The sequence below is a fragment of the Colias philodice genome, chromosome 1 (genome assembly GCF_061535455.1).
Source record: "Colias philodice isolate Cphi_HAF_F1 chromosome 1, ilColPhil1 Martin Lab GWU primary, whole genome shotgun sequence".
In the NCBI taxonomy this organism is placed as follows: domain Eukaryota; kingdom Metazoa; phylum Arthropoda; class Insecta; order Lepidoptera; family Pieridae; genus Colias; species Colias philodice.
In genome coordinates this window covers 777,602-793,782 of record NC_143086.1, presented here as the reverse complement: position 1 = coordinate 793,782, position 16,181 = coordinate 777,602, and the positions used below count along the sequence as shown (strand labels likewise).

Genomic DNA, 16,181 nt, shown 5'->3' with positions numbered 1-16,181 from the left:
AGTAAACTGTGATTTCTTCCATATAATACATTCAATAATGGAACTCTTTACAATATAAAATTAAAAAGTTTAAAAATTAAATTAGCCTTCGAAAACGACACCATTGTATTTTAAATTCAAATATATTGCCGTAAAAACAGCAGTGTATTGAATGTTCGGTGTTCCGGTGATTTTTTAGGTTAAGCCACATTTTTACTGCATCTTTTTGTTTAGATTTTATGTGTTGCATGTCAATACAGATGGTAAAAAATGTAAATAAACTGATTATTTTATTACTGGAAGCGTTATGAATATTTAAATAAGGTTGTTATTAATTTATTAGCATACCGCCCTGAATACTCGTTTATTTGTTATGCATTTCACACATTTTACGGAATAAATTATTGAAGTTTTTGTATATTGTTCTTTGAATCTTTATTCCTTCACTTTTTGCATACTATAATGTTTTGTGAATAAAACTAACGGATACTTCATTCGTAATTAGACTGGAGGCACCTTGGAGGACACGTTTAAAGAAGTCGGCCTCTGATGACAGTCATTAAATTAACTCAAAGGCCTTGACCAATTAAACCTTTAGCAACAACTCTTATTAAAAAACACAAAACAAAAGTTCCTAAGGAGAACAAATAAACAATACAACACAATCAAAAACAAGAGGTATTTCACCCCTAATTGTTCGTCAAACGACTTCGATTTATAAGCCATATTTATCCCTTTGAAATATCAAGAATATTGCTTTCACGGCTTTGGTGACTGTCTGTGATTTTCAACGCGAGTAATGTGGACTTGCAAGCGAATTGAAACCGTTATCCAAGCATATACGTTTCAATTTCCCCTAAATCTTTAATTGGTGAATCTTAGAAAATATTATTTGTAATGCAGCAAAGGATACATCGTTATCAGAATTGTAATTGCACGCGTAATAATAAACAAACGATGAATATAATATGGAAATATGTTTTTTATGTGATAATAAAAACATTGGATCGGTAGCTACAGGTGAAGTGGACAGGTGTGCGTCCGGACCCAATAAATACGACATCTGGCTGTTGAATATTCTTACGAATAAACGCGAGTTTTGGTGCATTCGAGATAACTGTGCACCTGCCTGAAGCTGCGATGTAATCTGTACTTGCCTATACTAGCGGAACGCCCCGGCTTTGAGCTATGACAAATGTGCTTGCACATTTAACTTCCTTTATGGCATGTCTTTGGTCTTTAAGTATGAATTGGTTGTAAATCATGGATTCTGTTAATTTTTTGCATATATGTATAAGCAATTGATTATTCATCAACATAAGATTTGTAGATACTCAAAATTAGTAAAAATTGATCATACATATTAAAGAGCTAAATATTTTGTCTCACTTACACATTTTGAAAAACAGCAAGAAAACACTGTACCTAGTAAAACCGTAGTATTTTGCTCATGATGATTATAACTTTAATTATACTACATATTTAAATAAAATAATCGTACAATAAACAAAACACTGCACATATTCACAAGCTGTATCGTTCGCTTCCGGTAAGCGAATACGGGTCAGAATGCAGTATTGACAGGTGGTGGAGACACCTGCTCGGCAGATGGACCCCCAGACGTGGGATGCAAATACATCTAGTGTATTGTAGATGAAATAGCCCTTTGGGTTTAGGTGTAAAGAAATAAATCCCAGGTTGGTTTAATCCGGATTATATCTATAGGTACCTAGATAATTGTGTGAATAAAATTATATTTTTTCATTTTTTTTTTTGGTTTTTGTTTTTTAAGTTTGATCTTGAACATGCTTTAATAGAAGTTTCTGTGTTGCACAAAAAAGACTAAAATAAGACTAAATTGTAAAACTTAACCAAACATTGAAATAATTTTTTCACGACTCTACCAGATTAGTCTCTCTTCTAAAGATTATGTTAAAAAAATTATACATAGGTATATATAAAAAATGGCAATAAATGAAGAACGTTAAATACAAAATATTATACGTATGCAACATAAAATACATTAGATATTTTAATCTTATTGTGCTAGTAGCGAACAGCTGCCTTCTATGGAGTGTTAATTTGATCGCGACTTCACGATATAATATGTAGCTGTTAGTTTTATTTATCAGTTATTAATATGACAGCTATTCACAATATTTATAGTCGATAGAAGAATACTGAATATAATATAAATTCAAATTAAAAAATATAATCATTAATATGCACTGTAAATTAATTATTGTAAAATTTATGCAAATTTATAATGTGCGAGCTTTTTACTTGTTCTTATATTTTGAAATAATGTCTTGTCATAAAATCGATTTGTTTTTTTTTATAAGTACTAAATACTCAATGTCTACAAATGTAGAGATAGAGCCTAGAGCCCAAAAGTTATAGCTACAAACTCACACAATAGCTGTTATCAAACTGATATAAAATTTAAGTCAAATCAGTTCAGTACTTTCAGAGGTTTTTGTATTAACGAACGATCTTCACAATTCACATCCACGAAAACTTTTGTCAGGAAGTAAAAAGCTTCATACGATTAATTTTAATAGCATTAACCATTATATTTATAAATAACTAGCGGTCCGCCTCGGCTTCGCCCGTGGTACATATTTCGCAATAAAAGGTGTGCCAATTTTCATCAAAATCGGTCCGGTAGTTTATGCGTGAAAACTCAAAACCATACATACTTACATACATAATTACAAACCTTTCCTCTTTATAATATTAGTATAGATTTAATCCCAACCAATAAAACACTATAGTGTTCATATTAATGCCATTCATAATCAAAATAATAGCATTAATTTTGCCTTTGTTACAGTATACACGTTACACAAAGTAAATGATTTTAATTCATAGCTATAATTAAATTAAGTCAAACACACACGTTTTCCATTTATTTTGCGAAATACGAAATTGTGAAGATAATAATTACACCAATTATTTGTAAAATATTTCACTCAATGAGGGCTTTTCAAGCGCTATTCACGCGTGTTGATATTTTATATTTTTTATATTAAATCATAACAACAAACTGTTAACAGTGATTTATTTTATTACCACACTCTTAGCCGTTTATTTCGGTACAAAAAAGTGTAACTAATAAGGAAATTGAGAATGGCGTACAAGGTTAGCTCAAAATTGAATGCGGGCCATTTTAATTAAGAGCATAGAGCAACATTTCATACATTATAGTGGGGCTTGCTGGGAACTGGTGAACCAATTAAATCAACAAATTTAGCCCTTTTGTTCCCTTATTCCCATTATTATATATTTATGAACTTTAAAAACAATGTTTCTATAACTATATACTTTATAATATAATATAGCGTATCCCGGACATGGTGCATCGTGACAATGGAACATAATATGTAGTTTTTCATTGATTTTAGTACTGTATCATACCCACATCTTGTATATAGACTATATTCCAACAGGATAGGGTAAAAAAAGCTTAAATATGACTGGAATAAGCTACGGGTACGAGAAATAGTCTTACTATGTTTCTTGCTAGCATTTATGATAAATGCATTTCGAACCTGGTCCTAATTGATATGTACCTCTACAAGCAGTGATTAGGAGTGCTCCATGAAGCAAATGCATAGAAATTATGCATTTCAAGAAATGAGCATTTTAAACTTTATTTGTAGTCCATAGATATACCAATCATATTTTATACACATGATTTTTATTTAACTAGATGTGTATATTTATAAAGTTTAAACGGATATGAATGAAATTTTGCCCACGGGGAGATTAAGACTTGGATTAATATAGGATACTTTTTATCCCTTTGACATGGCGAAACCGGAGCGGCAAGTTAAAAATATTTGTCCCTTCAAGTGTTAGGAACCGGGGAGGTTTTTTGGTAAGCGTTTTATTTTTAACCTCCTTTCTGTATTGTATAAGTATCCCGGCATTAAGAAATTTTGTTGGGAATGTCTAAATAGTTATTGTTTTTCTTTTTGAGGGCTTCTTTAAATTTGCATTACGTGTTGTATATTGACGTCACCAAAGTATAATTCCTTATTTATATTATTATGTAATCAACAATTATTATAAAAAGTTTAAAAGGAAAATTTCAGAGGTCTCTACAAATTATTAATTAACTGTAACTTGAACATCCTAGGTATAAGACTTAAGATTTACTACAGGTCTAAGCATAATGAAGTTCCATTTCTTAAATAGCTTCTATCCTTCTTCCTTTAATTACTTTAAATGGTAAATTTAAACGAATAGAACATCCATAAACGGGCCCAGGATCTTTATTGCGGATTGCCACCCTAAATAATACGACAGAATTTCGGGAGTGGCGGGGGAGGGTTACTGCGGGGCACGCACCCGCCTCCGCAGTGTAGTGTGGCCAGATGTAACAGTTTTACGAAAAATGGGCAATTCTTGTTTTTTAAAATTAAGGACATTACAAAAAAGTAAACATATTTTAAACATAAGTAAAAAGATGGAATAAAGAATGTAGAGTAAGATAGAGAGATTCAGAATATCTAGTTTACTTTTGTGGGACGTTCCTAAAACATAGTAGGTATGTCATTTCCCATCTATTTAATAATGACTGCATCACTTTCTGAAGATAGATGATTCGCTCGGTTGATTAATGACCGTATGCGTTATAGTTATTGCTTTTAAAAAATAAACTATTGTACTTTCTCAAATTTAGTAGACAGTTCACTTCCGAAGATACTACATGTTCTATTTCTGTGATATGCGTGCCGCATCACACTTACAACAGTTCTAAACTAATAAGCGAACATTGTTATTATTTTTGAAGTTGTTTACATCTGTATGGGCATTGAATGAGATTCATTGAAAGCTTCGGGGAGATCGTGGACGCGGGTGGCAAGTCCCTGCGAGCTGCGACGTCGCCAGGATCAACAAAGGAGTAAGGACACGTGTTATAGGGAACGCGCGCGTCGCACGCCGACTTCCCTCGCCCAACTTGCGAGTTGCCAGTTGCGGCTTGCGGGACCGCTTCCCCCCCGCCCTCCACCGCGCCGCACTTCACTAATGCAACTTTAGTTGTAACCGAGACGCTGCGTACGCTCCACGTTCGATTCCCCGGCGCCCTTTTGTTCTGCTACACTTAAATCGATTGTGAAAACGAAAGTTTTGCAAATATTGACACTGCAGTGGCGAGGTCGACTAGTGCTTGCGTCCACCGCGCGACGACCCGCTCCCGGCCCGCGGAGTTCCTTGGTGATTTATGAAAAACGTGAAAGAATAACGGAGCGCGGCATTTCGGCATGCCTGTGTGTGACTCATTCGGTGCAATGTGAACGAAATGATGGACGTGAGTGAAACTAAACGGCGTGGAGGACTCCTCTCCGCGATTAAAGGAAGTTTCCGCCTCAAGAGAGTCAATACACAGTTAGAAAATAAATCTATCGAGTCGGACATGCCTACGGTACGTATCGGCGCCCGCCTGGCGCCATATCTCCCAGCCATCCTATATTACTCTCTCTACTTAACTCGTAGTGAAAGCCGAGTATTTTTAGAACATAGGGTTAGATAAATTTCCTGACTAGATAACTATAAGCGTCGTATTGTATATATTCTTTGCATAATTAGACAAGGGTCATTGTTCTAAAGACAATGCGTTCCTGCCCATGTTTTGGGATGTTGACATGTGTGAGTTAATTAATTCTTCACGCATTAAGCGGATGAGTGTGTGCGACATTTATATTCATATTTATGGTGTAGGATTAATTCCAGGGGCTCTGCTGGGATCTTGGGCTGTAAACAAGTCCACTTGAGTTATATGCGTGTAATAATAGACGCTGTGACATGTTCCATGTATGTCGTGTGTACAATAAAAACTTATCGCTACATTTAATCTTCGTTATTGTTGCAGTTCTGCGGGTCGGACACATTTCTCGATTCTATTTTTTAAGTTATAATAAACTCGAACAATACCTTTTAAAGGAATGAAAGACGTCCTTAAAAGTAGCTAAAGTACGTCTAACTGCCTGTTTTTAAATTTGCCACATTTTGGGCTAATTATCACCATTGCGTGGTAACACCGAATTACTTAACGGGCGCCATAACAAACAATTACAAAGCATCAATGAATTAGCAATATTATTTATCCTCCATTGAAGTGTGACAATATTTCTATTAATAAACATCCGTGACACTATAACACTGCAACTCAATAAGATTCAATAAAGGAAACACGCGGTTAAACCGGCAAAGCATTGAAAACGACACCGCAATCGAATCCCGTTTACAGTTCACAGATAATTAATATTTGTTATTGGAAATTCGCAATCGTAAGTTAATATTAATGAGGATCTCATCTGGAATAAATGCATACGAAAATTAATAATCATATAAATTACCTACCTTATTAAAAATTATTTATGCGTTTTACATAATTTATTATCAATCAAAAGTTTAACCGAATTAATAAAAAGAGTTCTACAATAAGTTACAATAGCTTCATGAATAAAGCTCTACAAAGGATTTAAAACGAGATTTATCCATCACATAAGACAGGCATTGTCTTCCTTTGACCGTATTGTGTAAATCATTGTAGGCTAGTACATCTACATATACTTTTAAAACCCGCCTGAAACCAAACACGAAAACACCCTTCTGTAACAAGATTTTCACACCCTAAATATTACAAGACATGGAAATACAAAAATCGAGTACATTTATAGCAAGCAATATGAAGCGAAGCATAAAATCTGGTTGGTTCGTATGAACGTGTTTATCGGCTTTTATCAGCATATACAATACTTGTGCCGTTTACGTAATGGGCCGAAGCTTTGATTTGTGTCCTATTGTTCGGAGAATCTACACTAATACTTACTAATATTATAAAGCTTGTTTGTTTGTTTGTTTGAACGCGCTAATCTCAGGAAGTACTGGTCAGATTTGAAAAATTATTTCGGTGTTAGATAGCTCATTTGTCGAGGAAGGCTATATAACATCACGCTAAGACCAACAGGGAGTGGAGCCACGTGGGTGAAACCGCGGGGCGCAGCTAGTTATTAATATTTCACTAAAAACAAATTCCCGGACGCTTTACACAATGCTATCTAGACACGAGCTAAGCATGTGGTAAATGATAAACGTTGTTTACAGTTTCCGCTCAGATTTCATATTTAATTCAATTCGGTTATATTTTGACGGTTTTACGCTTATCGAAATATGAGATAATATTTAAAAAACATATTTTATATCTGCTGTAGTCCAACAGGAAGAAACAAAATGCGAAATATGTTTCCAATGCTTAAAAGTTTTGATGAAACAAGAATCGATATTCATTATTATAAACGAAAAGGGCATTGCCCAATATACAGCAAGGCGGAAAAACTTCCCTGTCCTGATGGCTAATATCCCCTCGTACCCTTTAATTGAATTTATAGTTTTTGACTTTATTCACACAAATTGCTCCCATTTAATCGTAAACAATACAGTACCTAGAGCTGCGCTTCGACACAAAAGAAAGCTTTCTGAATTTCGCGTCCTCGAAGATCAGAACTCTACCAGCAACTGATGGTCCTCAATAAATTGTTTAATAATAATTAATACAGAAATATCGCCTATTTTCTGTCGAAATGTTTATTTTCAATATACGATAATTGCTTCGTTCCTTCCTAACATTATCGTTAATACATTTTTCATGTATCATTCGATAACTCTATTATTATACATAACGTGGAAATAAACGTTTAAATTACTATCAATTATAGATAAATATCAGCCATAACAAATATAACTTCCGATCGTTGATCTATTTAATTGTTTATCAATATCGTTGTCCAAATATCATTATTGTGACTTGTACTACGAGTTGTTATCAAACATTTAACTTGACGAGCCATTACGAAATGCATTTCACGTATTGAATGTGAACATAACAAACTGAGATGCGTGCAATCAAAAATATATTTATCTCCTTCTTTAAAATAAGTTCAAAGGTATTATAACGTGATTTAGTAATGCTCATTAGCCTTACCTTTGCGTAATACGGGCTAATAGTTTTTAAAAGAGCAATAAATCAGAGCTATACCTTTGGGATTATCATTAGAGATATTTCAACGTTTGCCGTAGAGTAAACAGTAAAAAATAAAAAGCTAAAAAACGTTGAGCAATGTTCGTAGTGAATCCTGCCAAGTTGGAATGGTCTTGCGGTCACGTCTGCGGTGCCGGGTTGCGTTTTCCGATTGGTTCTGCCAATTTCGAAATGGTGCCTTTTGTTTCGTACTTTTGCTGTGACAAGTCATAGTTGTAATCAAAGTTTATGCATATTTTCAAGGTTGGAGATGATATTTGTAGGATTTACCGTAGAAAACACTGTAGATCTCACCTGTATATGTGACACTGGGCTTAACATTAAGTTTTTATTGAAAACTATATTCCTTAAATCAAAAGGGCCAAAAAAGAATTAAAGGATACTAGGGTATCGGGTAACTTATATTATTATACAGGATATAGGACAAAGTGTTAGGTTACGACCTTCTGCCATTTACCTACCCATACTGAAGTCCATATTAGATACAGAATATACGAATACTTTAAGATCAACGTTACCATACCACAGACCATACTAAGCCACGTCATCTTCCAGGGCATCAACTCATTAAGAATAGACCACATAAACCTACCTTATACAACAATATAGACTTATTAGGTTACGACCTTCTCTTACCATTTACCCACCTTAAAGCCCGCATTATTTACTGAATATAGGGTCACTTTACCATACTAATCCACACCATCTTCCAGGGTCTCAATTCATCCACGGACGCGTCCATGCGGCCGCTAGAGATCGTCGCGCCCCGGATAGACACGTACCGCTTCTCCATGGCTAACCTGGAAGAGACCCAGGATGCTGACCTGGACGCCATACTGGGGGAACTATGCGCACTTGATTCGGAGTACGATGAAGAACTATCCAGGGTTTCTACAGGTTAGTAAAAATGTATAATAAATCTTTAGGACTAATCTTATAATCCACATTCCATAACACAACAAATTCTTGATAGAGCAACTACTGTCTTGCTGGTTCTTCTCCGTAGAAACTGCTTTCCGAATCGGTGGTTATGTTAAAACTATGTCATGACGAATGTTTGAGTTTGGATACACAAAAATTCCATCTTAAAAATATCCTATAGGTATCATAAAAAATTCAATTCAGAATCTTGTCGGCTTTTCTCTGCTTTCCGGTCGCTATTTTTTATATGAATTAACTCTGTGAATTAACTACATAAGTCTTGTTTAATAAATAAATATTGAAGGTTTATATCATCCTTGTAGTATAGCAAGCTTAAGGTAAAGCTCTTCTATAGATAATTCAAAGTGGCGTGTGTCATTAACAATTTGTTGACGTTTTCTAAAAATATACATAATACGTAATACGACAGCTGGTTTAATTATAAAAATATCGTCTACACACGCAACCATCAATAATAGTAATTAATGGGGGTTTATAGAAGGGAAGTTTTTATAGGGAGCAGAGAACCCTTTCTTTTAACTTCCGATTATCCAATACTCTTCAAGTTACTAATAAATATAATATAAATATGGAAGCATAATATTAGATCATAAAATTTTTAATTTCTTGTAAAAAGTCTATGTATTTGGTGATTTGAAATAGTTGACTGTAATAGTATAGGTGAAGTTTTAAAAGCTTAACTGCCGTGTCTGCAAAAATTAAAATATCTATTGTACATATAATTAGGATCTTATAAAATAAATTTCAGTCAGAAAACAAACATATTTTTTTGAAACAGCATTATAAATAAATGGAAATCATCACCGTCGTTATACAAACAAAATTTTTGTAAACTTAAAAAAAAAAATTATTTAACATGAAATGCAGCGCAAATTAATTAAAAAAGCTTATAAACATCACAAAAGTGAACATTTTGACTATGCAACGCGTTAACTAGTTCACTTTTATTCAGACGAAAATATGTTCATGAAATGAAAATATGGAGAAGCTTTATATTTAGCCGTATTGTAAAATGAGTGTTAAACTAAGGAAATATTTAATTCATGAATACATTTTAATCTCAACTAGTGAGATATTGTAGTAAATACTTAATTTAAAAAGGATTTGTAACTCTATATATCAAATATTCAATTCATAATATTTACATATATGTATTTACAATTTTTATTTTGTAATACTAAATGTGATGCCAAGGTTCCTATTGAATAGCAGTAACAATAGCTAACTCAACAAATATAGGTATAACAAATCAATTATACCTGCGAAGAAATAAACGAATTACGAAAACACCAACACGAAACAAAAGCTGCTCTAGGTTAAAAACTCGTGTTTTAAGTGTCCAACACAGTCACATACAAACCGTTACTTTGAAACAGTTACCTTTACTTTGTTACAACGTTTTAGCTTTGAAAAGTTATTTCTAAGGTTTCAAGCGTTTTTTGCCAACACTTTGCAGGTATGATAAGTGACACAAAAAAATACCTTCAAAGAATTTTGAAACAACCTTTGAAATTCAGCGAAGTAAACATTCTACAAAAGTTACCGATAGCAATTGCTAACACAAAGAAAGTTTGAACTTTGAATGTTTTCGTCAAAAATTTTGATGCACAAAAATTAAAAGACTTGGCTTTAAAATATTTTTAAATAAAAAGCTTTAATTTTAATTTGTAATATTAGAAGCCAGTAAATAGGAAACAATATGGGGACTCTTGGTGTCACTATACATGCATATAAAAACACACACAATATATTTATTCTTATGGAGAATAGGTACTATGATATTTTTTACGGTTACACACTGATTAAAGATTATAGTATTTACTATTTACATTAATACATATTACAAATTCTACAGATTACACGCTTCAGAACTGCTTAGCTTCTAAGCGTATTTTTTGTTAAAAAAGCTTTATATTCTCAATCCAGAGGGTAATTAATCTTTGATTACTTAATTATTATTAGATATATATCATATAATTATATTTCCTACAGATTTCTCAACAACATCAAAAGAGCGTTCGGAGGGCGAAGTCCCGCAGCGCCAGGACACCAAAGAGGATGGCGCTTCCAGCATCGCTCGCACCGACTCGCCAGACAATGATTCCGCTTTTAGTGATACTGTAAGTTTTTATTTATGTCTATATCACTACATAGTATAAAACAAAGTCGCTTTTTCTGTCCCTATGTCCCTATGTATGCTTAAATCTTTAAAACTACGCAACGGATTTAGATGCGGTTTTTTGTAATAGGATTCAAGAGGAAGATTTTAGTATATATCATTTATTAGGTTTTAGACAAAGCGGGCGAAGCCGCGGGTGTTAAGCTAGTTTCAGAAAAAATAGATGATTTTCTATGTATAACTAGTTATTTTGTATTTGGATATTTTTTTAACTCTTCTATAATGAGTTGTAATTGTAGATACTTAACTAAACTCTTTTAACTATGTTGTCTCGGAATGAAAACAAAAATAAGGTTTCATTGAAGCAATAATGTAGATATCTGCTGGCGTATAAAATTTGAATATTATGCACCGATATAAAGCATATTAATCAGAGATATTGTCAACTAGCGGTCCGCCCCGGCTTCGCCCGTGGTACATGTTTACGTTTTCTCTACATAAAAACCATCCTCGTACTTCAAAGAATATAATAAAAAAAGAAATATCGAAATCGGTTCAGCCGTTCTCGAGTTATGCGCTTACCAACACATTTTGCGATTCATTTTTATATATAAGAAGATTATGTATATTTATTATTCCTTGATTTTCCGAATTATTTAGACCAGCACATATTTTATTTTACTCAAATAAGTAACATAATAATATTTTCAAGTACGTTAATGAAAGGGCTTATTTATCAATTTTACTGCCAATACAATAATCATATACATCATCTTATTCATCATATATTCAACATATACTAACTAGTGGGCGACGATGATCATTTACCATCAGGTGACTCGTCTGCTTGTTTGCCTGCTCTTAACATAAAAAAAATATACTAGTGAGTACAATCTAGTACTTCTAATAATTATTATCTATTCTTAAAACTAAATATCAAAAAAAAACAAGCCATATTATCCAACGGATAGGTAATTACCCAGGAATGTACCGTTACATACGTTAGAATTAATAAAGGAAATAATTATAAACATAGTATTTGCTCTATAAGGTTATAATCCAAGAATAAAGTAAGCTACTATAATTAAACCTATGGGCATAACTAGTTATCACATAAGTATTATTTATAAAACTATAAACCGCAATTTCTTACCATTTTAAACATTATTTAATTATACGTCACTATTAATTAAATTTAAATTTACGTAGGAATAGCAAAGTAGAGTCAACAAAAAAAATTAAAATGGTACGAAAAAATGTTGTATTACGTATAAAATATTTTTTTCTATGCATAAATTAAACTAAATTTGAACAATATTATATATTATTTCGTTTATTAGTGCAACGTAGGTAGAGTCAGTTATATTATTATATTAATTATAATATATTTCCACAGGTATCGATGTTGTCAAGTGAATCGTCAGCCTCTAGCAGTGCCAGCTCCAAATGCAAACAAATGAAACTGACTATTCATCCCAATCAAAAGGTAACTTTTCAGTTTTTATGTTAATACTTAGTACCGTCAGCAACAAAATCTGAACAATTATTTTAATTTAATGAGCTAATATTGGTTATTTAGAAATTATTTAACGCAAAGATACGGCATGAAAAACATTTATAAAAAGGCAATATTATTGGTGGTTGAATTTCCAGTATTCCTGTTCAATAATTTTGATACACAAAGCTTTCAAAATTTTACAATGATATCGTGTTTTTGTTGCTAACTGTACTCCATGCAATTAATTTCGTCAGCTTAAAAATTTTATTTTATTTTTCATTCTTAATTTATTTCCATGTAAATCGCTTCGTATTGGCTTTTAATAATAAAACTGCTACATGACTGCAGTACAAGTCTTGTATGACCTAAATTATATTTTCTACTTTAAATTTGGTTAAAAATATTTTATAAGAAACTAGGATAAAGGCCTTATATACAGCCTTTTCCATTTTTTTTTTTTTACCAATAATGTTTCCGAAAATACGGAAGCATTTTTCGCATCATTTTTATCATTTGCCCATATTTAATTGCACGCCTCATAAGCGAAGCGTTGAGGTGGGTACTACTGTCACTTCGCGCAAAACATCTGATTTTTCAAACTTAAAATGTCTTTATGTATCATACATTGCACTTGTAAGATAATACATACACACACATATTAAGAAAAAACACTATTTTTAACGTTCATGATATTTTTGATGTCATTTTTGTTATTTAAACTAGTTAAAAAACAGTTTAAAAAAGTTCTGTCTTGGACGTCCGTGTGTCTGTATGTGCGGATCCTTTTTCTTGTTAACACGATAGCGACCGAAATACTTTACTAATCGAGTCTTTTTTTTTCTCTTACGCTTGAGTATGCTCAGGAATAGAACCCTTTCATTTTTCAGGGTCTGATTCGATGTGGTTTAATTGTTATTAAATAAACAAAAATAATAATTAATAAATATGTATAAAAAAAAAATTATGAGGCGTGCACTTTTGGATTTTCCAAATTATTTTTATTTGCCTGTAGACAACTAGCTAGCTCTATAATCTTACAGGACGCACTTTACCAACAGAAGGCCGACAAAATAAAGCTCGCGCTAGAACGGATGCGCGAAGCTAACGTCAAGAAGCTCTTCATCAAAGCGTTTTCCACTGATGGTTCTTCCAAAAGCCTGCTGGTTGATGAGAAGATGTCTTGTGGTTATGTAACCAGGTTATTGGCTGATAAGAACCACGTAACTATGGAACCGAAGTGGGCCATTGTGGAGCATTTACCCGACTTGCATATGGGTGAGTTGATTTGAAAATTTGTTATAATAAATAAGAGGGGTTGAAGGGATGGAGGATCTAGGGCAGTTAAACTTGAAAAAAATATGATTTTCAAAAAGACATTAAAGTTTGTGCCTGTGTAGTGTTTAGGTTTCAAGTTTCAACGTTTGCCATTAGCCAATTTGATGATTTCGGACCTTATTTCGGACATATTGTGTATCTTGAGATATTATTATTTATTTTCTGTGATATCAACTGTGAGATCGACTCCAATCTTTATATGAAATCAAACTTAATTTAATTGAAATATTGGATAGCTTAAATGTGAAACTGAACTATATACATTAATTCAATAACATTGATTATGCACTAGCTTCCCGTTCGCTCGCGTCCAATTCGCATCGTCGAGTCGCGTCGTATCAAATGCAGTTTGAGATTGAGTTAAGATACAGTTCTCGATATCAATTTCAATTCTATATTCCACTTTGGGACACTAATTTACTAGTTTAAATGTTGGTACAGAATATTATGCTGACAACGATAAGTACCTAGAGATATTGTATATATGTTATTTTCTTTAAAAAATTCAGAATGTATTTAGTTGTTAATTCCCTGAAGTGTCATTCGTAAAAATAAACCACATTATTTAATAAAAGCATTGCGTAACACAGACAATTATTAAAATAATTATCTCAATTATAAATATAATAATACATAAGTTAAGACACATTGCTTGTAGTAAATAAAACTGACCTACATACAACTGTAAGTGCGAAGATGAATTTGTTTGTTTGTCACGCTTTCTCGCCATAACTACTCGACCGATCATTAGGAAATCTTGTAGGCAGATGCTGGAAAAATCTAGAAATTAAATATTTTTCTCCCTAGACCTAAACGATGGTTAGTGTAATTGATGATTACACTACAGGGCGATTTTTTTTAATTGTGTATATATTTACGTATGTTATAACGGTTCCTTTTTAGTTTTCGGTGACGAATATGTTAATAATCTATACTAATATTATAATGCTGAAGAGTTTGTTTGTTTGTTTGTTTGAACGCGCTAATCTCGGGAACTACTGGTCCGATTTGAAAAATTATTTCGGTGTTATATAGCCCATTTATCGAGGAAGGTTATAGGCTATATAATATATATCATCATGCTACGACCAACAGGGGTGGAGCCACAGGGGTGAAACCGCGCGGAGCTGCTAGTAAACAATAAAGTACTTAACCACCTATACTAACTACAAAATATGTATTATCAAAGATATATCTAAGTATCTAAATCCATATTAATTCTCTAGTCTCCATAGTTCAAGTTTATATACCAGATGGATATATGAAATGACCAAGAGCATTAATATTAATTAATATTTACCTGAAATACCTAACCTTACAACAGCTTAGAGCACCTCGACTCTTGACAATCTAACATTAATATTCAGGGAAATACATTAGGTATCTCACAGCCAGCTTATAATAATCCTCGATCTTATAAATTAAGATCCATTTTGAGTTATATGGCTTTACTCGTCTTTATTATTACCACAATATCTAAGGCCGCCTTTCCATCTGCAAGAAAACTTCCGCAAGAAATGTCCGACAGTCCGTCTGACAGCAGCTTGCAAGTCTAATTCCGCGTTTCCACCTGCAAGTACATTCTTGCAGATGGAAAGGCGACCTAAGGACTAAATATAGTAATGTTCATGAATCACATTATGTCAGGGTATAGACCTATGAAGTCACGGGAATATAAATGATGCTCTAATTGTTTATAATTTTAAATTTGTATAATTCTATTATATGGTAACTTCCATATGGGAACACGTGTCAAAGAAAACAATTTTATTTATTTATTTTATTTATAGCGAAGTTCATATAATACGAATTCTTTTTACATTCAATAATCCTGTTTGGTAAAAACGGTAAAATAACTTTTACAAAGTTGGCTTCTATTACAATAACAGGAAACATAGGTAAGTAGAAAGAATAAAAAGTCATTAAAAATAAATCTTCACAGATAAAGCGTGAGAACTTCACAAAACTATAATCTGGATAACTTAGATTTTGGCTAATCTTTGTATTAAATCTTATCTCCAACTAGCTGCGTTCCGCGGTTTCACCCGCGTGGCTCCGCTCCTGTTGGTCTTAGTGTGATGATATATAGCCTTCCTCGATGAATAGGCTATCTAACACCGAAATAATTTTTCAAATCGGACCAGTAGTTCCTGAGATTAGCGCGTTCAAACAAAAAAACTCTTCAGCATTATAATATTAATCCCTATAGATAAGTCCAAATTCCAATATTCCAAACGTTTCAACAAAAGCCCTTAATC

At 32.9% G+C, this 16,181-nt stretch overlaps 1 protein-coding gene across 3 annotated transcripts in view; it reads left to right on the top strand.

Moving 5' to 3' along the window:
* Positions 1-16,181, top strand: part of pico (ras-associated and pleckstrin homology domains-containing protein pico) — a 133,490-nt gene that overhangs the window by 104,333 nt on the left and 12,976 nt on the right. Inside the window, exons 1-5 of one of the 3 annotated variants that reach the window (XM_089695736.1) lie at positions 5,016-5,410; positions 8,743-8,926; positions 10,964-11,091; positions 12,487-12,576; positions 13,647-13,863. In XM_089695736.1, the coding sequence (XP_089551862.1) occupies positions 5,288-5,410; positions 8,743-8,926; positions 10,964-11,091; positions 12,487-12,576; positions 13,647-13,863 (742 nt within the window). In that variant the 5' untranslated portion in view covers positions 5,016-5,287. Of the gene's footprint in view, positions 1-5,015; positions 5,411-8,742; positions 8,927-10,963; positions 11,092-12,486; positions 12,577-13,628; positions 13,864-16,181 lie in introns of those variants that run through there. The other 2 variants (XM_089695727.1, XM_089695743.1) reach the window with 2 other exon arrangements.